The sequence below is a fragment of the Talpa europaea genome (genome assembly GCF_964194135.1).
Source record: "Talpa europaea genome assembly, chromosome: 9".
Classification (NCBI taxonomy): domain Eukaryota; kingdom Metazoa; phylum Chordata; class Mammalia; order Eulipotyphla; family Talpidae; genus Talpa; species Talpa europaea.
Window position 1 is genome coordinate 110915491 of NC_140076.1, and position 27694 is coordinate 110943184.

Genomic DNA, 27694 nt, shown 5'->3' on the forward strand with positions numbered 1-27694 from the left:
CCTGTATCCCTGCCCCCATGACACCCCGTTTCATGGCTGCCCTGCACAACCCTGCTTGTGGGGCCTCCCTGTCCATCCTGCTGTCTGTAATTCCTCAGCCTCCCCCAGTCTTCCTACCCTCTTCACCGCGACTTCTGTCCGTCCTCACTCTGCTGAAATTGCTACTGTAAAGTGTCCATTTGTTTGCAAATCTACATCTCTGGCCCTTTTCTTACTTGACTTCTAAAGCAGCATTTGACAGCCACGACTCCCTCTTCCTCTGTGCGTCAGGTTTCTTCTTGTGACCTTGGGACCTGCTCTCCCCAACCCTCCTGTTTTTGTTTGAGCCCTTTTTCCCGCGTACGGGTCAGGAGCCTTTACATCCTCTACCTTGAGGCCACTTCTCTCTCAGCTGACATCCTACATGGCCCATAGGAAGTGATAAATGAAATATCCTTTTCCTAATATGTTAATAGTTTTAATCTCTTGAGTATTTTTCTCAAAAAAATTAAATATATGATCCAGTAAATCCACTCTGAGAGCAGTCACACATTGCCTAGTTGACAATGGGCCAAATGCACAATAGTGGCCCCAATAGCCTCTCCCATAGAGCTTGGTGAGCAGCAGACTATACCACATAGGTTTGCATACACAATCTGTGGTATTCACACAATGACAAACTGCCTAATATTGCATTTTTCAGAACAAGTGGCCTCCGCACTTGCATGTCTGATAAGCTTCTCAACCTCTGCCTGTCAGACCCAACTCGGGCCCAGCACCCCCCAACACCCCGGGCAGCCTTCACCCTCCCAGGAACGGTCAGCACTGTCCACTGAGTGGCAGGAGTTGACAGCTAGTGAGATACTTGACTGTTCCCTCCTCTCCTCCTGCCTTCACAGCTCCTTCATCACCAAGTCCTGCCAGTGTTGCCTTCAAAATACATCCCAAGTCCACGTGGTTCTGTCACCATTGCTCCACCCACGCGTGAGCCACCAGCATCTCGACTATCGCTGTCCTACTTTTCCTCTTGTGATGCTTTCTCTAAGGGTGGCCGTGTGACCTTTAGAGACGTAAACCCATTAGTCCCACACCTTCCCTTTGCCCTGGAATAGAACCCCTGCTCCTTACCTTGGCCCAGGGCCCCCTGTGATCTAATCTCACTCACCTCCTTGTTCCCTTCCACCACCCTGGAGGGACACACGCATGTGGCCTCCTCTTCGGGCCATAGGATTGTCCTCAGATTCCCCCAGCAGCTTCTCATCACTGATCACTTAGTTAGATCACAAATGTTACCTCCCCTGAGATGCCCTCCCTGATTACCTTATTTGAAGAGGTTCCCACTGGCCTCTCCCTATGTGTTCACTTGTTTAAAGTTTATTTTAATCAGATGGCTCTTACTCCCACGAGGGCAGGGACCATGCCTGGCTCATTCACATCTGTAGCCCCAGGTTTTAGAATAGTTGTTAGCAAGCTAATAAAATATTTATTAAATAAACAAATGAAAACACATCTGAGGCATGCTGCAATTTTGTCCCACTGCCTCCATCACCCTCCCTTATTTAAATGACTGCCTCGGGGAGCCTCCTGCTCACCTTTTCCAAGGGTAGTGGTGCTTGGTCCTCACTCTCAGCCCAGGAAGGGCGAGGCCAGCAGGTTAATGAACCTTGCTCAGAATTGCAGGTGCAGAGAATCTGCAAGTCAAGCACCTGAATGAGGGAAAGTGGCCGTGTTTATCTTCCAAACCCTGAGTTATTTGTTTTGTTTTGCACAGAGATGTCCAGAAACCACCTTGTCAGGGCTTTATCCGTGCAGGAGACCAAGGAGGAAAGGCAGCTGTGCTCTGAGTCAGAGAAGGTTCTGGAAGCTTGGGGAGGGAGTAGGGCAAGGTATGTGGGAAGGAGCATAGGGTTTCTTTCTTTCTTTACTTAATTATTATTTTTAATTATTTTTTTCTTACAGCGTTGTAGTCACCATAGTTCTCCCACCTCCATGTCACTCATGAACCATCCCCATGTTCCCTTGTGCTCACCCTCCTGTTGGGGGCGCAAGGCTCCAGGCTGTCCTGGGCTCTCTGCTCTTCCTCCATCAGTAACTGGAACTTCTCTGAAGTCTTGTCTTTGGGGGTTTTATGGAGACTGTATTACAAAATCATGATTGATTTAAATCCTCAGCCACTGGTCATTGAATTCAATCTTGGGTTCCTGTCCCCTCCCCAGAGGCCTGGAGGGATGGGAGCACAAGTTCCAACCCTCTTGCATTTGCGCCGCCCTGGCAACCAGTTCTGTCTGTAGGGACTTTCCAGAAATCACCTCACTAACATGACCCCAAGGTGGTTGAAAGGGGCCTTTATGAATAACAAAAGACACCCACTTCACTGTTGCAGCTCTGGATCTATTTCAGAAACAGGGAACAAAACTAAATATTATCGCAGAAGGTCCCCCTATGGCTCTTTTTTTTTAATTACAGCTTTTTTTGAGGCTCCTATGGTTCCTACATAGGAAATTGTAAGAGTTTCAGGAGCTATATGGACAAAGACCAAACACATTATTTTTAAAATTTTATTGTTCATTTTTAGACAGCATTTGATATCTCCCCTCAGGTGTAGCCCCCAGAGTTCTTCCACCACCACACACCCCATGACCCATCACCACAGTCCCTTGTGCTCCTCCTTCCCCTGCTTTGAGCCCTGTCTGTGCCCCTGCCCTGCTGTATGCCTCAGATCTGTTGTCTGCCTGCAAGTTTTATCTTTTTCCTGACCCTTTCCAAACATGTATTTCTTATTATAAATCACTATATCACACTAATATAAATAGAATTATGTAATATTTGTCCTTTAATGTCTGGCTGATTTCAGTTAGTATAATGTACTCAAGTTTATCCATTCTCTCTTTAAGACTGCATGATATTCCATTGCATATGTGTATACACACACACACACACACACCATTGGTTTATCCATTCATCTGTGATTGGACATTTGAGTTGAGCCCACCATTGGCTATAGTGAATTATGTTGCAATAAACACTAGTCTACAATTATCTGTTTGAATCCTTGCTTTCATTTCTTTTGTGTATATATAGTCATGCCACCTAACAAGGCAGATGTGTTCTGAAAAAATGCAATATTAGGCAGTTTGTCATTGTGTGAATACCACAGATTGTGTATGCAAACCTATGTGGTATAGTCTGCTGCTCACCAAGCTCTATGGGAGAGGCTATTGGGGCCACTATTGTGCATTTGGCCCATTGTCAACTAGGCAATGTATGACTGCTCTCAGAGTGGATTTACTGGATCATATATTTAATTTTTTTGAGAAAAATACTCAAGAGATTAAAACTATTAACATATTAGGAAAAGGATATTTCATTTATCACTTCCTATGGGCCATGTAGGACATCAGCTGAGAGGGAAATGGACATGAATGGGACTCAGCACCTCATCTCAAGCAACACAGGAGTCAGGACGTGGGCCTAGTCAGTAGACACATAAATGATTTTCTATACTATGTTCAGTGCTGTGATAAGATGTGTATAAAAGATTATGAGAGTATGTCATAGTGATAACATGGAATAAAAAATATAATAAAAAATTTCTAGCATTTCTGAAGACAAAATTACCTTGACTGTTATCCAAAGTGGGCGCTGTACTGAATTCTAGTTAATAATGGGTGATATGGCAGCCAGGGACCACATGTGACGCAGCAGACCTCTCCTGTCTCGCCCGCTGCTCCCCTCAGCAGCGTATTTCAGTCAATCCACCTTTTCTGCTCCCTAATCTGTCTCTAGTGAATCCTCTCACCCCCTCTGCCCCTGGCCTATACCCCAGTTCTATGCAAAATAATAATAATAATAATAATTTGATGTGGTAGAGATATTGCAATGGAAAAGTTGTTGTATGTTTGGTTTTTTGACAGCTAGCTCAACCCATCTATTTTGTGACCTAAAAGTCTCTTATTTTTTCTTCCTCTAGTGGTTTTTAATTGCCAACCGGTCGTACAAAGTCAGTGCAGTCAGCTCCTTTTTCTTCAGCGGTGTGTTTGTGGGAGTCATCTCTTTCGGTCAGCTTTCAGATCGCTTCGGAAGGAAAAAAGTCTTTCTCACAGGTAACCTGTCAGCGAACTCCTGACCGGGCTAAGAGAACTTACTCCCTGGGGTTCTCAGAGAAATAATAAGGGGCTCCTTGCTGAAGGTTCCCACGGAATTGCCATGTGGACGCAGAACTGATTTTTATTATATTGGCAAGAGGCCAAGCTTCAGCCAAGGTTAATTCTGGCCAAGGATGTTAATGTGACCGACACACCTGGTGACGGCCAGACATGGCAACGTAAGCTTTTCCTAGATGATGGCGCTTTGTGTAACCCCCAGATTCTCACTTACATCCTGTTTCTAAGGACAACAAAGATGACGACGGTTTTCTGGGTCCAGGTCTTTCTGTTTTTTGTGTTGAGTCCCTTCAAATGCACTTTGTAAGATTCAGAATGGTTCTCCTGACACGCTGAGAGTGAGCCAGGAGCTGGGATTTTTCAATCACTAACGTTATTGTTCTTAATTGAGAACTGTGCGTGATTGACAGCCATCAACTGTAATAAAAAAGGGGAATTTCAGGTTTTCTTTATAGTTTTTCAGAAAAGCTGAAAAAAGAAAACAGTTCAGAAAATTTTAGCTTACAGATTTCTTTACAAACGAATGAATATTTATTACTTTCATCAAATGCTGTTTTGTCTCTGGATGACTGACTACTGCTCCTTCCTTTCTAGGTTTTGCTCTTGACATCTTATTTGCTATTGCAAATGGATTCTCCCCCTCCTATGAGTTCTTCGCAGTAACTCGCTTCCTGGTGGGCATGATGAATGGCGGCATGTCTCTGGTGGCCTTTGTCCTGCTCAACGAGTGCGTGGGCACCGCCTACTGGGCACTGGCAGGTACTGTTCAGTCCGTGCAAACAAGGGGTGGCTGCGGCTTCAGAAAACCCGTAGACCACCAGTTTAATCCTAGAGTCGAAAAATGTGCTTGAACTTGAGGTTCTCTGTCCAACTATTATACTTGCTTTCCTGAGTTTGTTCTGTATGACCTTGAATGAGTCATTTTGCTCATGTCCCTCTGCGGACTCTCCCCAGGGGCCTGCCTCGCAGATGCTCAGCTCCCCCCACCACACTGGTGGTTTAGGATTATTGGGAAAGCATTGCTTTCCTCAAAGTTGCTAACTGCATTTTTACCTTAAACTGAAAAGCAGTGCAAAGATAGCAAACACTAGAAACTCCTTTCCCAGAACCTTCTCCCATGTTTCATGGAATCCTTGTCTCATTGGCCTTTCTGGTTTGTGCTATTCAAGGCAGCAGAGTACCCTTGTATTGTGTTTCTAGTGTTTGAGTTGCAGAATTGAGGCCATGCTTTGTATTGTTTTTAATCATCTTCTCAAAACTACATTGTTGTAGAAGAAATGATTTGAGAAATAAATGATTTTAAAATGATTTAAAAGTCAAAGAAATGATTTAAAAAGTCAGTGACTGAAAATAACGTGCACTCTAATGTTTGCAGCAGCGATAACTTGGTTTTGCTTGTCGTTCATTTGGTGCTCATTGAGTACTGCTGGTGTTCTTGTACAAACACGGGAAGCAAGTTGGCCGTGTGACTGACAGAAGTATGTCCCAGAAGGAGAGAGATGAGAGCACCATTGTCTTTCTTTAGAACTAATGCACAGTGCCAGCTCCCATTTCTGAGCATCTATCCATGCCTGGTACCACCCGAGACATTGACTAACCTCTGATATTCGCAGAACTTACAAGAATTTCTACCTTCATTTTGTGGATAAGGATACTGTGTCTCTGAAGCCCAGTATGTCCTTTTGTTAAGATCGGTCGTTGATACACAGGAATAGAAGGAAGCACTTGTCTTACAGGATCGTTGCAGGAAATTTTCATCATAGATCAGCAAAGTCCTTGGCTTGGAGAGGCCTACAGAAGCCTGCCTGCCACAGCTGGGGTGGGAGAGAGATGGGCACAGGGTGGAGGCTGCCATCCCAGGCAGGGGACCTGGTCCCTGCCCCCCAGCTCTGTCCTCACGCCACTGCCCCCAAATTCTTTGAGCTATTTCCTAACTTGAGTTTGTGCTAATAATGGCACCTGCTGTGGGGACAATGTCTATAAAGGCTTAAAGCTCAAGAAATAGCAATTTTCACTACAACTAGTGACAGAAGCAGCTATAGAAAGTGCGTCAGAAATGCCGAAGCCACAAGGATGCTGGACATAATAGCCCATCTTAATACCTATCTCAGTGTTTATTTCAGAAATGCAGGCCCCAGCACGATTGCAGGGATTGCTTTTTTTCCTATCAGTATGCTAACAAAAATCCATGACTCATGAAGCTTATATTCTAGATGGGAGAGACCGACAAAACCCAGATAAACATGAGACGTCATGTACCCCATGGTAATAAATTAGGTAGGGAAAGACAACGGGAATTGCTGTGATTTAAGATGAGAATTTCAGTGGCAGCCTCTGTGATAAAGATGAAGTCAGAATTGCAATAATCTCACACCCTGAAATCCTTGTTGCCGTGTAGCAAAAAAAAGTCTCCCAGCCTCAGTGTGGGCTCAGGTGGATGTCAGCCCAACAGTCAAGGCAGAGAGCATTTGGGCAGACCCTTCAAATCCACCCTGACCGCAGGTAGTTTGTTTTCACCTGTACTTCCTTCCTCACCAGCTTGCTGGCCTCTTCTAGTTCTATCATCTGACACTTGGTACTTGTGCAGGTTTTTCTTTTCTGCTGACATCTCGCATGGAAGGAACTGGCTCTGGGATCTGGGTTGGAAACCATGGTGCAGATGGTGCTTTCTCCAGTAATTGGGCTCTTGTCTCTGAATTAGGATCGATCGGTGGCCTCTTTTTCGCAGTGGGCATCGCCCAGTATGCCCTGCTGGGATACTTCATCCGCTCCTGGAGGACCCTCGCTGTTCTGGTTAACCTGCAGGGAACCGTGGTCTTTCTCTTATCTTTGTAAGTAGTTTTTCCTCTTGGGGTTTTAATTTACTAAGTAGAAGGAACAACTTAAGAGGATGAGGGTCAATGAGCGGCGTTCTTCCCTTTCAGGAGGTTGCCTGCACTGACTTTGGTGAAGAACTAAATTCCACAAGCGCTCCAATGCTTGGCAGCCTGGGAAGAGAGATGCTTAATTAATTCAGAATGCAGGTATCCCTTATTTAAAGTGACCTCTCCATAGACTGCATTTTAACCTTAGCTGTCGACCCAGGATTGACATTTCTCATTTAATCTAAAGCTTGACGCATAAAGATCTTCAGGCTGGAGCAGATCAGGTGCTGTGTGTGTGGCTCAGGAATGTGTTGGGGCACAATCTATTCATTTGAAAAATGTAGCCACAACTGTTTATCCCATGGATGAGTATCATTTCAGGGCTCTGGAAGATTCTCAGATATGGGAGCAATCCCTGGAGTGTGTGAGCTCAGAGCAGTGAGTCACAGTGCAGTAAATGCTCGAAGGTGCCCAAAATTTTGTAAAGCGAGGCACTCATTTAGGCTTATTTCACGACAAGTTTTAATGTGCTTATGAAAGTTTTTTTTTCCCCTAAGATATCAGCCCTCTAATTTTAACCATTGAAATCCTTGGGATAAATAAAACTTTCAGCTAATGGCACCGATTTTCCTACATACCATAAAGTGCTGGACACTTGTAGAATTTTCATTCAAATAGCCTTAATTTAGTTTTCAGGCTCTGCTAATTAAGATTTGGTGGGGATTGAACTGACATCTGTTTTCATACTCTCACTGAAGAGAATCATTAAGTGTAAAAAAGAAGATAGCAAAAATAGTTCATCTGTGTTTAAAAAGGCAAAATTTATTGAGCGTATTTGACAATGGGAATATGGGTGAAATGATTTTATTAGAGAGGGAAACTAACATCTTAATAACTCTATTTTTTGGAATAAGTGGGTGTCTAATATAGTTCCTTGAATTCATGTAAATATTGGTCGATAAATGAATTTTCTTTTAAAGTAGTTCATAAATTTCATACTTCTCAATCTAATCTGGCTCTCATAGTAGAATGAATTCAATGAATGATTCAAGCCAGTCTGCTTTGCTTTTTCTGAATATGTAGTCTGAGTTGGTTATTGCTTAGTGCCAGATGGGGACATCCACTTACTGGAAAATGAATTCAGGTCATGAAAAATTGGAAACAGAGAGAAGAGAACATGGAAAATTGGAATACGTATTTATTTTTTTAGGCCTGGAATAAGGTGTCCCACAGTTGGCTTCCAATTTATCTTTCTTAATTTTCTCCCTTCCAGTTCCCCATAACCTGTGTCCTAGGCACACAAAGATGCCTGTAATTCTGGTATAAACCTCCTGTTTTTCTGCCTCCTGCTCAGTGCTGTAGCTGCTCCTCCAAAGCCTTCTCCCCACCTCCTTTTTTAAATAATTTTTTTAGATAACATTGATTTATAATATTACTTCAGTTTCTGAAATACAGCTTTAGGGTTCAACCTCTATGTGGACTACATCATAATCACCACCAAAAGTCTAGTTTCTACCCACCACCATATAATTGACCCCCTTGACTTGTTTCACCTCATCCTTCACCCTTCTGCCCCCAGTAACCATCAATCAGTTTTCTATATCTGTTTTTATTTTCCCTTGTTCATTTGCTTGCTTGCTTTCTTTGTACATATGAGTGAAATTATGCAGTATTAGTCTTTCTATGTGTGATTTATTTCACTTAGTATCATATTCTTAAGATCCATCCATGTTGTTGCAAATGGCAAGATGGCACCTTTTTATCGCTGAGTAGTATTCCATTGTTCGTATGTGTGTATATTTACCACCTTTTAAAATCCATTCATTCAATCCATTCATTCATTCAATCCATTCATTCATTCACAATCTGAACACAGATTGTTGTCACATCTTAGTTTTTATAAATAATGCTGCAATAACTATGGAAGTACATATATCTTTTTTTAAAAGGCGATTTATATTAAGCAATAACAGTTCTGAAACACAAGGAACTTTAAGGGAAAGCAAGAATGACTAAAGTTACCCAAGGATGATGAGTGATAATGTTTTAGCTATTTCTTTGTTGGTTCTTTCTCACTCCTCCCAGTTTACTTGAGTTTTAATTTATATTACCATATACTTTCATAATTTTTCTGTCCCAAGTATTCTTTCTTCAGCCGTATGGTCTTCTCTTATGTTCTTTGTGGATAGACTTAGTTTACACAGTACCTCCTATACAGCCCTGTAGATAGCAGCAGCTGATCCAGTCGATGGTGAGCTGACCTACCTTCCAACAGGACAGTATCTTACTGGTTATTTACCTGCGTGTCAGCAGTAATGATCACCTGGCAATGAGGAAGGATTTTTCAGACTGTTACAGAAGACCTTTGTTTCAGGTCTTGATGACAATTAAATGTGCACAAATATTCTCTTCCCAGTGGTGGAACTTCTGGGGAAATCTCTGCCTTTCTGTTGTCTTTTCTCTTAGCACCTTTTATGTTGCTTGGTATAAAGTGAAAGTGCTTGATGAGTGATTATTGATCGACTGTCCATGAAGTTCCAAATTCTCTGGCATTTGCTGTCAACTCACTTTCCTTATCCAAAGGATATAGCATATTCCAAAAAGCACCTGAAATAGTCACTATTATTCTTACGTGTTTCAATTTAGGCAAATAATTTATTAGATCAAAATAGATCAAAAGGTACTTTCTGTTGTGTTTAGTAAAACAAGGCTTCTATGTTCTTGCCACAGTTTTGTCTTTGGGAAGTCCTCTGGAAGTGCATGCAAACCTGTGACACAGAACATCTAAGTCGTAAAACTTGTTGACGGTATCAGTGGCAATTTGAATCTTCAGTACTCTGTAGTTACATGTAAAATAACTGTCGTGTTTTAACTGAAAGTCACAGATAATTTTTCTTCTTTAAGATCTTGGGGGACCAGGAAATATCCCCAGGACACATTAAAGTGAGCGTGTGACCTGGTTGGAGTATTTTGAAGCAATAAACCCTCAAGAGTACCTAAGATGTGACAAGTCTTGTTTCATTTTCATGTAACCTTAAAATAATCTCTACCTTCTTAATAACATACCACTACATTAAAGACACTTCGTAAAATTTTTTTCTTCTCATGACACTTTTTCCAAACTCCAAACTTCAGAAAAAGCCCCTTTCTAGAGCATTATTCTCACAACACATGGCTGTGATTTAGCACCATATCTGTAACTCATGCTTACAGAGGAATTTGTATCATTCAGTATTATTGGCTTAACTTCCATATGTTACAGCGTACTTAAAAGCAAATGCATAACGTTTCCCTTTTTTACTGCTACTTGGAAGGACGTTTTTGGTTTCCCTGCGAAAAATAGGCCACCTCTTCACACGGCCAGCCTGGTGGATGTGGCCCCCTCTGGGAGGCTCAAGCTTGGAGGCTGGCATGGAGCCCACATACTGTGTAGTGAGTTGTCTCCTTCCGCTGCACATGTACCGACATGGAAATACAGCCTTTAATGACATCTCTTTCAGATTCATTCCTGAATCACCTCGTTGGTTATACTCCCAGGGTCGGCTGAGCGAGGCTGAAGAAGCTCTGTACCTCATTGCCAGGAGGAACCGCAAGCTCAAGTCTACGTTCACACTCACACACCCGGCCCACAGGGGTGCCCAGGAGACTGGCAGCATCCTGGACCTGTTCCGCCACCGGGTGCTGCTGGGGCACACGCTGACCCTGATGTTCATCTGGTAATTACATCCAGGGGCGGTTCTGCTAAGCTCCCACTCGGGTCGTACCGGTCCTAGGTGACCTGCTTCTTCTCCAGGGTCACAGAAAACTGTAGCTCTTTGTTAGCCTAAGGTTGATCTCACAGAAATAAGGCTACCCCCCCCCCCCCGGCAGGGCCTGCCTGTGCCCACTTCTGCTTTTGCCCTAAACTCCTTCTCAGGGAAGAAAGGATGTGCCTGGCAGCAGGTTGACTGAAGTGGTATAAGTAGGGATCAGAAACACATTAGGATCAGGAGGTGATTAATGCAAACATGTAAGCTTGTCCCATGGCCGCCACTCCAAAAACAAGCAAGTGTGCCAGAAACAGAAGAGTTTTTAAAAGGGACTTTAAAATACTGAGCAAAAATGAACAATGTAAGAAAATAAATAAATTTAATAGACAAAAAATAAAATGAAAGTATCTACCTTTGGTTTGGGCCTCAAGCATTCGGATAGCACATTCTCAGTGTGTGTCCTCTGCGGACCCCCTGGGGTGGCCTAAATGCTCACAGGCCAGTCCCTGCACACATGGGGTCTGGGAGTTTGGCATGATGGACCAGAGCCACGTGTGCAGACCAGCCCTCTCTGAGCCTCATTATCCACCTTGGCTCCTCCAGCCCCACTCACAGCCCTCTCAGCACCTTGATTAGCTCAGGATGGTCCTTTACAAAATGAGGTTGTGGAAAGGGGAGAAATGGATAGGTGGGACCTGCAATTTGTGGCGTGCATGTGTTTTAATACTGTGCATTCTGCAGGAGGGTCATACACATACGGGATCCAGTTTGGCATGTAAACATCACAATTACTGGCCTAAAGGACTCCTGTGCTGTGGTTGTTGTGTATTTTCCATGAATCCTGCATGGAAACCTACATTTTCTTGCGGGAATAAAGGAGACCAATTTTGTGAATAAAGCTAAAAAGAACAGCAGATTGAGGAAATCTGCTAGGATCTTTTTTGTATGTCACGATTTTCTGTTCCTGCCCAACCAAGCCCTGGCTGCTGTCTGCGTGGCCAGCGCCAGGTCACACCACCTGCAGCTCCCCCTGGTGCCAGCATCACAGGTGCGTGAGGGATGCTGAGTGGCAGACAGGCTTGGAGGCATGGAGGTGAGGGGAACCATATAAGCCAAAGCTAGCAATTTTGAGGTTCTACCTATTTTAAAGGAAATTCTTCCCAAGGACGTTCAGGTCCTGAGGGCACCCTAAGACTGTATTTGCATGTTATGTAGACAGTCAGACCCTCTGCCTGAAGAGAGCGTGTGACCTGTTAGGGTTACTTACCTCTTGTTTTTAAGTTTTTTATTTTTTCCAAGCATATTGCTTTTGGATTCTGGCCTTTCGGGGATAAACAAAATAGATGAACAAACAAACTAGACAGAGCCAGAGAAAATGTCCCTGATTATTTCATGCCTCATGCAGCCAGAGGAGCTCTGCTCAAATCACCGTCTTCCCCCAGGCGCAGAATGTTAAAATACATGGTAATAGATTCAATGTCATTCCACATGTTGCTGTTCTTTTTGAAGATGCTATAAAATTTTAAAATATTTTCTGTGGATCTGTCATTGAAGAAAGCCTGAACTGAGGAGTCAAATTATACCTCTGTGTTCAACAGCTGTTCCTTTGGTTATTTCCCATGCCAGTATCTTTTAAAATAGTTCTGTGCTGCACTAAATATACTGTTAAATAACATGCATTTTAATGGGCCTCCCTGGTGGCACAGTGGATTGAGCGCAGCACTGTGAAGCTGTCCTCAGCCTCTGCAATGCAGGTTCGATCCCAGCCAGCTGGCGAGAAACCCACATGGCGCAGCAGACCTTTCCTGTCTCACCCGCTGCTCCCCTCAGCAGTGTATTTCAGTCAGTCTGCCTGTCCTGCTCCCCATTCTGTCTCTGGTGAATCCTCTCACCCTCGGGCCTGTACCCTAGCTCGTGTACAAAAATAAATAAATCTCTAAAAAAAATAATAATAATAAAATAAAATAAATAAATAATATGCATTTTAAATTCTCTTTGGGACCCATAAAAAGATTGCCATGATTTTAATAGCTGCGTCTATGCACACCCCGAGGACCGGTCTGCCGTCACGGTAACCTGCGAGCAGGTCTCGACCTTGGGGCTGGGGTTCCCTAGCTCTGCTCCCCTTTCTCCACCTACTGGTGACTAAAGCCTCGGTGTCCAGGACCGGCTTTGCTTATCCATGCCAGGCTTGACACCAGCACAACTTGGCTAAAGCAGGTGTGTGTGTTTTTTACCGTTGTCATTGCTCTGTACATAATTTATGTGCAGAGTAGATACACACTGACATGCTCACATGCTGACACACTCACACACTGACACGCTCACACCTTGACACCCTGACACACTTGGCACCCACACCCCATGCAGAATGCCATGACGTTAGGGGAGGGCCTTTATTGCAGGTAGGGAAGATTTCTAAAATGCTTTAGAGAACTGCCTGGCTTCTGATTTATTTGGCCTGCTGCTTGTGACAAGGCGCCTCGGGCCCCGGGGGAGCTTGGTGTCACCTTCCGTCTGAACACGATCTCCTGGCTGCAGCCCAGCGGCTCCAGCCAGTAAGCGTTGCCGGGAGTGCTGAGCTGCTGCTGGGCTCACTGGCCCCACAGGGATGAGCCCTGAGCAGTCAGCTCTGAGGGTCTCTCTGTCTTCCTCACCGCCCCCTTCTCCTTGGTTGTTGAAGCCCAGGGTCTGGCCCACGGTGCTGTTTCGGCAGAGGCGGAAATAAAGATTTCTCTTCCATTTGTTGTCATCTTAGCTATAGCTCATTGGACTTTTTTCACAAAAACTGAAGGGAAGCAAATGGGAACTTCCTCTTTTTAATAAATAGTTGTTAAAGTGAATTACGAAACAGAAAAATGGGCAAACTTCCAAACCCAAGTGTTTTACTCTTTGTCTAGAAATGTATGGTTTACAGAATGTGTTCGGCTATAACTGAAACTGAGCTTCGGGAGGTAATTTTTGTTTGCTCTGTTCTGTTTGGGGTTGGTTTTAATAATGCAGTTTCCTAGACACGGAACTTCTTTACGCCCTTGGCTCTGCTCGGGGGAGTCCCAACTGCCACCTCTGGGAGGCACTTGGGCTACTGAGCTGCCCGGTTCCCAAGTGCGGGAAGCAGGCTTGGTGTCTGGGCTCTTGAGTTCCCGGCTTCGTACCTGGCACCCAGCCTGCCACCCAGGAGCATTCCAGCATCGACATGTGTCAGTAACTTAATGGCTTTTCAGAGGGCTCTTTTCCAGTTGACCCAAGAGGCTCCTAAATCTGCCGCGGACCTTGTCTTCCTTCCCCCAAGACTGGTGTCCACAGTGTGGGCACCTGCAGGAGGCTGGGGCTGGTGTCAGGGGGCCGTCACCATTAGAACCTTCTCCGTCCCTGGCCTGTGCCATCCTCTGTTGGCTTTCTCCATGGGAGTTCTTTTCTAGCGTCAATTAGATAATATAAAAACAATTGCCTAAAACAAGAGTTCCATAAATTCTTTTTTTTTGAAAGATTTATTTTATTTATTTATGCATACAAGATCTGGGGTGAGGCCAGAGATGTGGGGTGTGAGAGGATTCACCAGAGGCAGAGTGAGAAGCAGAACAGGTGGATTGACTGAAATCCACTGCTGAGGGGAGCAGCGGGGAGACATGAGAGGTCTGCTGCGCCGTGTGGGTAGCTCCCTGGCCGGGGATCCAACTCATGCTGTAGTAGCTTCATAGTGCTGAGACTTAACCCCTTGTACCACCAGGGAGACTCTCCATAAATTCTTGAATTAGGGGCCTCCCTGGTAGTGCAAGGGGTTAAGCACCACACCCTGAAGCAATCCGCAGCCTCTGCAGCACCAGTTCGATCCCTGGCCAGCCAGGGAGCAACCCACATGGCACAGCAGACCTCTCCTGTCTAGCCCGCTGCTCCCTTCAGCAGTGTATTTCAGTCAATCTACTTTCTGCTCCCCCCTCTTCTTTGGTGGGTCCTATCATCCATCCCTCCCCGCATCTCTGTCCTGTACCCCAGCTCTTGTGTGCATAAATAAGTAAATACAGTAAGAGCAAGGTCACTGTCTGCTGTAAATATGCAGAAGCGCTTGATGAAAACACAGGCAATGCCTTTCTTTTTTGGGGGGGCTTCCCATCACTTAGAAGCATCTGGTCAGATCATGTCCAAGGCCCTTTTAGCTTTCATTTGTTCCTCGTACAGAGATTGAGATTAGGAGAGAAGGATTTGTGGGGAGGTCAGGCTTGCTGTTTGCAACAACTCACATTGTATGGGATCCTCTCTGGAAAATTCTTATGTGTCTTTTCTTCTTGTCTTTTACCTTCAATTGCAGGTTTGTGTGCAGCCTGGTCTATTATGGCCTAACTCTGAATGCAGGTGACCTAGGTGGAAATATTTATGCCAACCTGGCCCTGTCTGGCCTCATAGAGATCCCATCTTACCCTATCTGCATCTACTTGATCAACCAAAAATGGTGAGTAGAGTTGGGAGTGAAGTGAACTGTATCGAATACACAGGCTCACTTATCCATAAATACCTACGGACCATTGTTCTCGCCCGTGCACTGTATCTGCTAATTAATTACTCCATGGTGATTAGAATTCCGAGTCTAACCAAACAACAGAATTCACTTCTAGTACAGTACGTCCTGGGTTTCATGCTTACAGGATTTCAGTTTTTAACCCAGCGTTGAAAGGTGTAACCACCCAAGTTTTTCGAGTAATGTAACTTGCTTGACTCAACAGATGGGATTATTTATTGGCTCTCTGTAGATAGAACTCCAACACCTAATCACTGTCATTTTGTTCTTACTGAAAGCACTTCTAGAGAGACTGTTCTTACCTCTTAAGACCCATGGGACCTTCTTAAAGGTCACTGTCAGGAGGCACAGGTTTGAAATGCTTTGTAAAAGTTCTTTTATAGACTACCCTTTCCTCAGTTTCCCCAGATCTGTAACTTAGTCCCTAATCAGGACAGCTAAAAGTTCTGATCTGTGTGAGCTGGGAATCAGTTGGATGGTACATTTCTTATTCTCCAGAAATCATCATTTTAACAAAAAGTGACATTCCTTTGGCATTGAGCTTGACTCCATTTTCATGAATATTGAGCTTAGAGCATTGAAGGGCAGCTTTGGGTCTGTGCTGTTGAAGGCTTTTTCTGGGGGGTGTTCCAATGGCACCTCCCCTAAGTGACTGAGCTTCCTCTCATCCTGGTCGGAAATCTGTCCCTACACCCCAGTATGCCAACACCCCTCCTTCGTGCTGTTATAGCTTCTGGTGCACCCCTCTGACACCCACATAAGTGTAACAAGGATGCTGCCCCTGGGGCCACCCCACAGTATTGCACCCCCCCCCAGGTACCTGCCTAACATGGTGCTTCTCACTTGAAAGCCTTGGATACTATTAAACCAGCAGAATGACCTGGAGATTCAAGTCTTTCCTTGTTGTCAGCTGCTGCCCACTGGAGTTAGGATTACAACCTGAGCAGATGGAGGAACCCCGCCTTCGGGGTCCAGCAGTCACCCGAGTCCAGTCTCAGCCACCTGTTAGTTTTATGGCCTTGACATGTCACCTCATGAAGCCTCCATGTGCCTGTCTTTAAACTCAGGGTTATAAATTCCCCTGATGAAACTGTCACAAAAATTACAAGTAGCATCGAAGCTCCTAACAGAGGATCTGGCCAATGGCAGTAGGCTTATTAATACCAATATCTTTTCTTCCAAGGCTAGAGATTTTATTTGAAAATTATTTCTCCCAAAAAAGTGTGCAATACTTAATTCTGACATTCTAACAAGACATATTTTTATTTGTCTTTTTAAGAGAGAGGTTTGTTTACAATGTTTAAAAATTTAAATGCTTAGATTTTTTTTTAAAGATTGATTTATTTATTTATACAAGAACCGGGGTACAGGCCAGAGGTGCGGGAGGGTGAGAGGATTCACCAGAGCCAGAGCGGGGAACAGAACAGGCAGACTGACGAAATACACTGCTGAGGAGAGCAGCGGGCGCAATAGGAGAGGTCTGCAGTGCCATGTGGGACCCTTGCCGGCTGGCTGGGATCGAACCGCCGCTGCAGAGGCTGCGGACAGCTTCACAGCGCGGCGCTCAACTGCCTACGCCACCAGGGGAGGCCCTAAATGCTTAGATTTTTGTAACCAGAAAATGAAATGATCTGGAAGAGTCCATTGTCCGTGATGCTTTATTTTCTAGAAGATGGGGGTATGTGCCATTTGGACTGTTGCTATGACAAAGTAAGAATAGGCAGGAAGCATGTAACACATGCCTGGAACAGTTAACACTGTTCTAAGTTCTTTTCCTGCCACTATCTAATCTTGCCATCCAGTAAGTTTTCTTTTGTTTTATGATAATTATTCATTGAATCTCCTGGCCTGTCAGAACCGCCCCTCGCTCCTTAAGAAAAGATGAACATATGTAATGAAACTGAGGATGTTGTAAAAGAAGGTTGGGAGAAGAAGCGGTGAATTGGTGAGATTCTCAAGAGAAATGTGTCATTTCTTTCTATTATTTAGGTTTGGCCGGAAGCGAACATTAGCAACATTTCTGTGCTTGGGAGGACTGGCTTGTCTTATTGTGATGTTTCTTCCAGAGAAGAAAGGTATGCCTTTCGGATTTCTACATAAGGGTTTGAACAGCACTTTTATTACAATGAATCTCAATATAGTAGAGAGATTACCATATGCCAGGCTTCATGTCTATGATTGCATATTATTTCGCAATTGTGTGGGGTATAATGGGCCAGATTCTTTCCATTGCCTGAACTATTCTCTGGGTGAATAATGGGCTTGGAGGTGCACTATTAATTCTTTCAGGCGATTAAGCTACCATCTGGGGCTGCTGGGCTGTAGCACTGGTGATGTTAGAGTTGTTTATTTGATGAGGAAGAGGAACCTTTAGTTCTGCTCAGAAAGAAACTCTGTCCAAGGCTTCTGATCACACCACTTGTCCAGCCGATCCCAAAATGGAGGAGCAGCGTCAGTGGTTCTCAGATCTGCCTTTGCACCCTGTACCTCGGAGCCCCAGGAATGACAGCAGCAGTGAGAGGAGTCGCTGATGGTGACAAGTGATATCTCCTCAGTCTCATGAAAAGTATGGATAAAACGTCATTAGGAAAGTCGGGGTGTTTATATATTTGTAGCTTTGCTATGCAAACACAGCTTCAAAGAAGGTTCCCTGAGCACCCTCGTGTAATATCACTTCTTCTCATAAAAAATTAAAATTCTGGTTCTCAGCCTTTTTTAATTTTGCACTGCCACTTCGAGAGCTGTGTTTCCGGTGGGTTAACTCCACTGCCGGGGCCTACAGCAGAAGCCCTGTGGGGGCCCTGGGGCCTCCGATGTTGTTCCACTGTGGAGCTCATTCTTCAAGTGGGCATCACTGTGAGATGATTTGACATAACTGCAAGAAAAACAGCTGAAGAATTTTATTTCGCACCAGCTTCTCCTACTGAACGCCCCTTTGGCATTCAGCTGTACCAATGTCTCAGGAAGAGCCCTGGGCCACGTTATAGGTCTGTGACCTGCACCCGCAATGGGCCTGCTGTCCTGTGGGTTGCTGTGTGACCTTCTCTGCCTTTAATTCAGGATGAGTTTGTTCTCTAGTTAGAATTTTACCTAGGATTTAGAATAGTCTTTGACTTATTTTCATGGAATCATGGAGAACTTACTAATCTGCCTTTTTCTTACTCTGTAAGCAGTTCTTACTCTGCAAGCAAACTGTGCTAGGAGCAGGAGAAACTTCTCAGCTGTTGCCTTGGGCTTGTAGTACTAAGTGTCCAGCTCTGTATGTCTCAGACAGACATTAATGGGCTTCATCATTGTAGCTCTCGGTTCAGCAGATTGTGTTTGTCATGGGCAATATGGGATTTTGAGTTTTCTTCCCACAATAGAACATGTTTGGAAACTTCTCACTGTTTTTTTTTTTTTTCTTAAAAGATTTATTTATTTATGCATACAAGAGGTGGGGTATAGGCCAGAGATGGGCGGGGAGAGGGGGCGGGGAGAGGATTTACCAGAGACAGAGTGGGATGCAGAACAGGCGGATGGACTGAAATACATTGCTGAGGGGAGCAGCGGGCAAGTCAGGAGAGTCTCCTGTGCCATGTGGGTCACCTCCCTGCAGCAGCTGCAGATAGCTTCATAGTGTAATGTATTAACCCCTTGCACCACCAGGGAGGCCCCACAAACTTCTCACTATTACTATAAACATATGTGTAACCTAGCATACCTTTGTGGGCCAGGCTAATTTATGTCGTTTCTCCCTCCTGCTCTGTACAGTCACCCACCCCTTAGTCTCTGCAGAGTTTTGTGCTCCTGTCCAACCAGCCATCACTCTCTGCTCATGTCCAGCCTGTTGTAAGAGAGCAGCTGGATCCCTTCGTCTGCTGTTCCCCTTGGCAGATGCGGAGTAAGGGACATGGTGCAGGGAGTGTTTTCACACTCTCAGGAACATGATTCCACGATAACACTTAGAAAAGTGAATGTCTTGTCTGTTTTTGAAGATTTCCAGACAAAAATTCCACAATGTCCTTTAGAAAATTGTTTCTAATTTTAATATCCATTAGGATATTAGAACGATCCTCTTGCATGACATCTGAGCCCATATCCATTCATTTTATTCATTGCTGGAGATGGAAAACAGATGGTCACTTTTTTTTTTGGTGTCACTTTTTTTTTATTTTATGTATTTTTTACATCATTTTTCATTTTTGTACAGTGTATGCATTTTCATCTTGGTTATATTCCCCATACAATTACCACCCCCCTTATTTTGACCCTAATCCTCCCCCCATAGTGTGTTTCTAGTTTCTAGTTGCTTGTTGATTTTGATTTTGATTTTATTATCATTAGTCTTTTTTCTGGTCTCTTATTTAGGTTTTCTAAATTCCTGCTACAAGTGAGACCATCTGGTATTTTTCTTTTTCTTTCTGGCTTATTTTGCTGAGCATGATCCCTTCCAGCTTCTCCCATGTTGCTGCAAATTGCATGAGTTTATCTTTTTTGAATGCTGAGTAATATTCCATGGTATATATGGACCACATCTTCTTGATCCAGTCATCTATTTTTGGGCATTTGGATTGTTTCCAAAGCTTAGCTATTGTAAATAGTGCTGCTATAAACACAGGCACCTTTTTTTTGGTTTGTTTGTCTTTCCTATTTAAATGTTAAAAATATTTTTATGGCTTTCTCTGTTTTTTGTTTTTGTTTTTTTTCCCCAAAGTTCTGAGCATAAAGCTGTATATTAGGAAAATTCTGAGAGGTACATATTAGAAAGGAGACCTAGTACTTAGAAAATTTTTTAGCATCTCTTCTAAGCTTGGGGATTACTTATTGTCTCACTTCTTTTTTTTTTTTTTTTGGGTGAGACCCTCGCCAGCGGCCAGGGAACGAACTGGCGCTGCAGAGACTGCAGGCAGCCTGGCAGCCAGGCGCTCAACCGCTGCGCCACCAAGGGAGGCCTGTCTCACTGCTTTTTATGCTCATTTTCTCTCAGATTTTCCCACCAAATATTCATCTGCTTTCTCCTTTCTGTCCACTCAGGTGCCCCTCTCTGATTGGCATCTAGACATATGATTGTGGTTCTGTGTGTCTGAGGCACAGGCTTAAAGTTTATCTCTAGAAAGGAGAGCCAGGAATCTAGAAAATAGGTTTCTTGATACCCTCAGCCTGGGGCTTATAATTATTAGACCCAAGTGCCCTGCCCAGTATGTAATGACACGCTGGTCAGGCTTAAGCTGTGACCTGCTGATATAGCAACACAGATGAATTTCAAAAGCTTTATGCTAACTTAAAGGAACCAGACACAATGTCTAGACCTGATTATTTTATTTGTGTGAAATTCTAAAAGTAGTGAATCTTTAGTGACAGAACTATGTGTAAGTATGGTATTTTTCTTTAAAAAGAGAAAGCACAAGTAATCACACTTCTTTGTCCTTCCTGTTTCATAGCAAAGGGCCTGGAACTATCTGAAAGATGTTTAGCACATGCGTGAACAATAAAGAATCTGCTATAATCATCCAGAGAATGACGTGGGTGATTAAGTTGAATTTTTATATTTGGGGGCCAGAAAAATATGATTGGAACATACTGAGACATTTTGCTTGGGTGGCCCTAAATGGCCTCTGAGCAGACATCCACGTGACTGTTTCCAAAGATGATGTCCTTAGTAGCTGCATCATTGGAATAAACATAATCTCCTGAGTTTAGCACATTGAAGGATACAAGTGTTTTGAGGGTTGCTTTTTTTTTTTTTAAGAAAAAAATTCAATTTAAATTTTCCCTTTTCAACAATCACTGTTTTTCTAAATGGTCATTTTGAACACTCTTGGTAACAGCCAATAATGCCTGATTTAGTTTTCAGAAAAAGAACCAAGGTCAGTAATCCAGGGAACCAGCCTTGTAGCTGCAAAGCCCCCCTAAATATGAACTCTACATGGCCAGCAGCTCCACAAGCCAGAGTCCCAAAGAAAATAAGAAAGTATTTTCCAATAAGCAGGGCTGTCTGTAATTGACATGGGCCATCTTAGAAACCAGTGAATTCTCCCAGGTTCTGGTTGGCAACTGCAGCCTTCATTGGCAGGAACACAGGAGGGAAACGTGGAGCATTTAATGAGGTGCTAGGTGACATGTGTCTGGAGCCAGACCCCCTATATGGACCTCGGCTGGCACTGGGAGATTCTCTCTGCCATGCCTTGGAGCTTGTGTTAGATGATACAGCTGCTATGACTTGCCATTTGAGTCCAGTCTCGAGGATGGCAGCCCCTTAACTTGTCACATTGTCTGCACGCAGGCTGGGGGTCATCCTGTTTGGGTGGAAAACTGCGCAGAGCTCACTGGCAGTTAAGCAAATGTGCACATTTCTGTTTGCTCAATGCCACCTACGACCTTTGCCTGATTCACTCAATTTTCTGAAAAACAATTGATGAGTTTCATTCCCCCTCATTCTTGATTTAATTGAAGTTGTTAGATCTTGAAAGTCCGGCACATACCTTGGGGTAAATGCTGAATGGCCTGATTGTTTTTTCCCAGAATCACCTTAGAGCTTAAAAGAACATATTTAGAACTTACAAGATCCTTTTCCAAATAGCCTGGCAGAAAGAGAAAGCCCCAGATGGTGGAGTTTGGCAGTCCCTGGACTGCTGTGCTCAGGACACCATCTTTAAAGTAGATGAAGATTTATTTTCTAGTGAAACTGGAAAAGCAAAACTTATGTTTTGGAACAGAGTGTGTTGTATGCCTCCCTCCTTACAAGTTGAGAGAAAATGAACAGATTCTTCTCACTGAAATTAATCCCTCTTGTAGTTCTTCCACTTAAGTTGCTCAACAAATACCTGATGAGCGTCACTGTGCTTCATGCTACGAGTTGCTCTGAGACACACACACAAGAAAGACACTGGCCTTCACCTGAGATAACGTGAAATATTCTTGGGACAGACAAGATGGAAATGTAAGCAACTAAGAGTGTCAGCAGCACATCAGCTGGATGGATCAAGAAATGGGAGCAGCAGAGGTCAGAGGAAGGGCAGGATATTGCATTTGAGTTATTTAAGGGAAGAGTGGTTTGTGTGAGCCAGGCATGCGGTCCGGGGAAGGGACAAGCGTGTTCTCTTTGGCAGAAATGTCAAGGAGACTGAAAGGCAATTACTTTGGTGATTAGGACATTGCTGTTGACCTTCAAGAGTGGGAGTTTCAGGACAGGATGCGACTGAGAGCCAGACAGCAGTGCATTACAGAGCAGATGTAGCTGCAGAAATGGAGAACTAGTCGCTGATTGGAGATGTTTGATAGTGAAGAGGGAAGTATAACAGAGTCCATGAGAATTGTTTTCCCTCAGACAGGGCAAATTGCTATTTTGAAGGTAGAGGCTAGTGGGTTATTGAAGGGTTTAGGTTCAATATGTCTGAAAGGAAAAAATCGTAAGGTCCCTGAGAGAATAATGTTAACAAAGGAGAGAAACAGGATAATTGATAGTATTTTTTATAGGAAAATGAACTGGCATAAAATCTACTTTTGCATTTTATGTAAAATTGTGACATGAAGAAACTCAGTTATCGTTAGTGATTAGTATTTCTAGTAAGAGGTGAGGGAGGAGGGGAGATTAAAAGTAGTCCCATTTTTGACAGTCCTGTTCTTTAAAGAATATGAATACAGTGATTGTAGTAACTGAATGGGATTATTCCGTCTTCTCAGTGGAACAGCAGGGAGTGTAGACTGAAGAGGGATGTTTTTCTGGAAGATGGATCTTTCTCTGCCTCTGTGTCTGGAAGACTCACCCCCGTCACGTGCTGGGGGCTTATCTGGCCGCCATGTTAGATACACCATTAATGGTGTATTCTTTCCTTGTGATTCTTTCCTCCTGTTGGTTTAATGTCTCCTTTGCTCAAATTTTTGCAAATTGTCTGTGATGGTTAGTTATTTCCTTATTGCCCCTATAACTCACTTTCCCAGCTACTGGCTATAACCATTTTGTCAGACTGGTTGGGGAAAAGGGAGAGGCAGGTGACACCGAAAGGTTTCCATGAAGCTCCCTTGATGACAGCTGATGCTCACCACTGCAGATGTCCTCAGGGGCCTCGGTCACTCAGGAGCAAGTGCAAGTTCAGCCACACGTATTAACAAATACTAAGTCAGAGTTCTGGGGAGAACCATGCCTGTGTGTTGGGGCACATCTAACTCTCTTGAGTGTGTTCTCAGTTATACCACCTCTTTGCTGTTCAGGATCCTTCCAAATGGAATGTGTCCTTTCAAGGATTTTTTCCCCACAAAGGGCCTGACAGGTGTCACTCTTGTTCTCCTCAGACACAGGTGTGTTTGCGGTGGTGAATAGCCACTCCCTGTCTCTGCTGGGGAAGCTGACCATCAGTGCCGCCTTCAACGTGGTGTATATCTACACATCTGAGCTCTACCCCACCGTCATCAGGTAAGCCTCGCACAGCTGCCCTCTTTCTCCCACACCTGCGCCTGCACAGGTATGGTTTTCACGTCACCTGGACCAGAGTTAGAAGGTGCAGCCACAATTCAGCAGGCAGTTGTGAGCTGTGGAACTGTGTGGACTGCTTGGTTGAGGAGAACAAAGTTTTCTCTTAAACTGAATTCCCTCATGTAAGTTGTGGGAGATGCTCTGCACTGAACAGCCCCCACCCACCTAGTGCTTGGATGTCTTTTTGGACATCCATGGGCTTCATTTATTCACCCATCCTGTGTCAGGCGCAAGACAGACATGGGACAGGGTCCTTCTTGTCCCAGAACCTACATTTAGCATAAAATATACACATTTTAAAAAGATAATCCGTGTAGGGCCTCCCCGGTGGCGAAGGGGTTGAGCGCCGTGCTGTGGGCCTCTGCAGCGTGGGTTCGATCCCCGCCGCTGGTGAAAATCCCACGTGGCGCAGCAGACCTCTCCTGTCACACCCAGCAGTGTATTTCATCAGTTTGTGTGTTCTCTTCCCCACTCTGTTTCTGGTGAATTATCTCACCCTCCCGTGCATCTGGCCTGTACCCCAGCTCTTATATAAAAATAAATAAATCTTTAAAAAAAAAAAAGATAATCCACGTAGCAATAACTGAATGTTAGATTTACATATTTTTTTAAAGTACAATTTCCATTTTATTTCTCCACAAAGTTGTTCTTCAGTCGTTACATGGCTTTACTCTAGCTTCTTTACATGGGCTTTGGAGGAGGTCGTGGGGCAGCACCTGCAGGTCTAAATCGGGGTGGGGTGTTCTAGCCTTCCGAGCTTCCCGAGAACGATTCCTGACCACCTTGTTAGGGTGTTTTTGAGGAATAGGACATACTTAGTTGAAAAGAACATATTCTGTGCTGAGTTACCCTCAGGACACAGAAAACAAACCCGGATGTGAAGGGTAGCAGTGCCGCCGGGGCCCCCTGGTTCTGCCTCCGCAGGTTGGCTGTACCCCTCAGTTAGTGCTGCTCCAATGGGCCCATCTGCTTCCCTGATCCAGGCAACCTCATGATTCTTTCTGCCTGTTGGTTTACCGTCTCCTTTGCTCAAATTTTTGCAAAGTGTCTGTGATGATTAGTTATTTCCTTATTGTCCCTATAACTCACTTTCCCAGCCACTGGCTATAACCATTTTGTCAGACTGGACACTTTGGAATGTGGGTGTTATTAACAGTTAGTCTGGGATAACAGGGTGATAACAAACATTGTCATGTGCACTCCCCCCTTTTATAGACATGCTCCCCAAGAAAGCAGTGTTCTTGGTTCTCTGAACACATATGTTCAGTCCATTCCTATTTATGTGCTTTAAGAGTTATCTTTTTTTATACCCTGTAAGAGTTAATTAGTTGAGTTGAAATAAATGGGTTGACTTTCCACATCAATGAAAAGTCCTGGCTCTCCATGGCCACATTAATACATAGGGGACCTAAGACACAGACTGATGATAACAGCCTTATAGGAAAAATTATAAGAACAAGAGAACACTTGACAAGAGATAGTCACTTGCTCATTTCTGCACCAAACTCTATAACTGACCAATGAGGTAGTTACTAGCCTCGTGTGACTCTTTAAATTTAAATTCAGTAAGAATAAATAAAGAGTTGAGGTCCTCTGGGCCTCCCTGGTGGCGCAAGGGGTTAAGACGCAACCTATGAAGCTGTCAGCAGCCTCTGTAGCACAAGCTTGATCCCCAGCTGGCCAGGGAGCTGCCCACATGGCACAGCAGACCTCTCCTGTCTCGCCCGCTGCTCCCCTCAGCAGTGTATTTCAGTCATTCGGCCTGTTCTGTTCCCCACTCTGTTGCTGATGAATCCTCTCACACCTCTGGCCTGTGCCCCAGTTTTGTATGCATAAATAAAAAAAAATCTTTTAAAAAAAAGTTGAGGTCCTCATGCTTGGTAGTCACATTGCAACCACTCGCAGTAGCTGCTTGTGTCCAGTGGCTTGTGTAGTAGACAGTGCAATTCTAGAACATTCCCAGCACCACAGAATATTCTGGTAGGCAGTGCTCTCTGGATCCTGAGTTTCCCCTTTGGGATCTTTGTCCTGAGCCCTCTGTCCCACAGGGTCTTTGAATTGTCCTCCTAGAACTTAATGATTTTTAAAAACCTTTTCTTATGCCTTTCAGGAACGTTGGCCTCGGAGCGTGTTCCATGTTCTCTCGAATTGGTGGCATTATTGCTCCCTTCATCCCCTCACTGGTTGGTTTGTAACCCCTAGTTCTGTTTTTCTTGGTGCTCTGCTTTGGCAATGCTTGCACTTTTGAATAGAAGGGGGGTAACGGGCAGGTGCCATGCAAGTTCAGCCTGACACAAATGTGAGACTGTGCCTTTGACATTAAGGCTCCATCAGGATGGAGAGATTCTTCCCAAGGATGCTTTTACCTCCAACTCTGAATTTTCACTTCAATGTCTTCATTGGGCTGTTAGCTAATGCCAGCTGGCCCCTCCCTGTCCTCTTTCATAAGCTAGTCAGTTAGTGAATTTTTAATAAGCTTCTCTGTGTGCTGGGCTCTGGGAGAAACATGTCATGTAGCACACGCACACTGCATAACCATATGAGGGAGGCTTGTTGTTACCTGGGTTCAAGTTGAACAGGCAGCAGAAAGACCCTCTACAAGGCACACCACATGGGAAGAAAATTAGAAGAGAAATACAACTAGTTGTGTGCCTGTTAATAGTTGCTGTCATTTTGTAAATTTCAGAGTCACATGAAAGGGGATGGGCTAAATGACAGCTCTGACGTCCCTCTGGTTCTGAAATGTTGGGCCCTGGGAAAGAGCCTGTGGGGTCCTGCGCCTCCCTGCACTGTCTGATCTAGGAGCTTCCAGCCCCCACTCACAGAAGGCGATTGGATTTGGTGTGGGCTAAGAGCCTGCTCTGTTCACAGCAGATGACAGTGCAGGCAGCTGCACCAACTGCTTCCTAGGACAGACGTCTCTGAAATGCCATTGCAGCCTCTTTTTCGAAGTTGCAATGCACTTCCTTCCTCTGAGCATCTCTCTCCATGTTTCATGCTTGCTATTAGACCCCAACACCCTCCTTGTGGAGCAGTCATTAATTCCATTCTGCAAAATGTGTCCGACGTTCAGTGTGTATCGCTAAAGATCTCCAACTTTGCGTGGCTCTCCTAAAGCATCATAATACCCAGCACTGGGTTTCTGTTGAGTCCTGCTCAGTTGGGAAGAGGTGAGCGGCTCCCCTTGATTCAGCAACACACCCACAATGAAGACACGTCTGCCTGGACGTGGCCAGAGGGTAGAGTTTCTCCTTGCCAGCCCCCCCGTCTTCCCTCTCCCCACCTCCGTGTCCCTTCCTCTCCCTCTTTTTCCATCTCTCGTCACTTATGAAAAATCAGGAAAATATTATCTGAAGGGCCATCCTCACTCGTAGTGAGTGGTCCTACCCACGGAATTTGGAAACCCAAACCAGTAGATGATAAAGGCAAGTGACTCCTGTGCAGGAATTCAGGAATGTTAATCAGCTGGGAAAAGCCCCAGAGCAAAGTCCACAAGCAACATAATCTTTGAACCTGTTTGTATTTAAAGAATCTGTTTAAATTTAGAATCTCTAAAGCAAGTGTTTGTATCACTGCCTGCTGCTGTTTTCAGTTTGGGTAGTTCAAAGCCATGTGTGTATACCAGGATTCTGGGCTTTTCTTGTCATTTTCAGGGTATTTCTATATTTTTTAAAAAACACAACATTATTTGTTTATTTATTTTCTTACGTTTGTTAATTTTGGGAATCTACCCAGAGGACACAAAAACACTCCTCTGTTTATTGCTGCGCTATTTATAATAGCTAAGATACGAAAACAACCTAAATGCCCCAGAACAGATGACTGGATCGAGAAGGTGCGGTCTAGGTACACAGTGGAATTCTACTCAGCAATCTAAAAGATAAACTCACGCCATTTGAGGCAACATGGATGGAACGGAGAGAGAGGATATTTCTACTTTTAACCCCTGTGCCTCTCAGTTAGGGAGC

At 44.3% G+C, this 27694-nt stretch overlaps 1 protein-coding gene across 1 annotated transcript in view; it reads left to right on the plus strand.

Annotated features, from left to right (window-relative positions):
• SLC22A15 (solute carrier family 22 member 15) overlaps window positions 1-27694 on the plus strand; it is a gene marked incomplete at both ends in the record, with an annotated part of 51299 nt that overhangs the window by 22301 nt on the left and 1304 nt on the right. Inside the window, 8 exons of the mRNA XM_084243787.1 lie at window positions 3950-4082; window positions 4737-4901; window positions 6844-6973; window positions 10507-10722; window positions 15065-15205; window positions 17261-17346; window positions 23546-23666; window positions 25837-25909. Coding sequence (XP_084099913.1) covers window positions 3950-4082; window positions 4737-4901; window positions 6844-6973; window positions 10507-10722; window positions 15065-15205; window positions 17261-17346; window positions 23546-23666; window positions 25837-25909 — 1065 coding nt within the window. The remainder of the gene's footprint in view (window positions 1-3949; window positions 4083-4736; window positions 4902-6843; window positions 6974-10506; window positions 10723-15064; window positions 15206-17260; window positions 17347-23545; window positions 23667-25836; window positions 25910-27694) is intronic.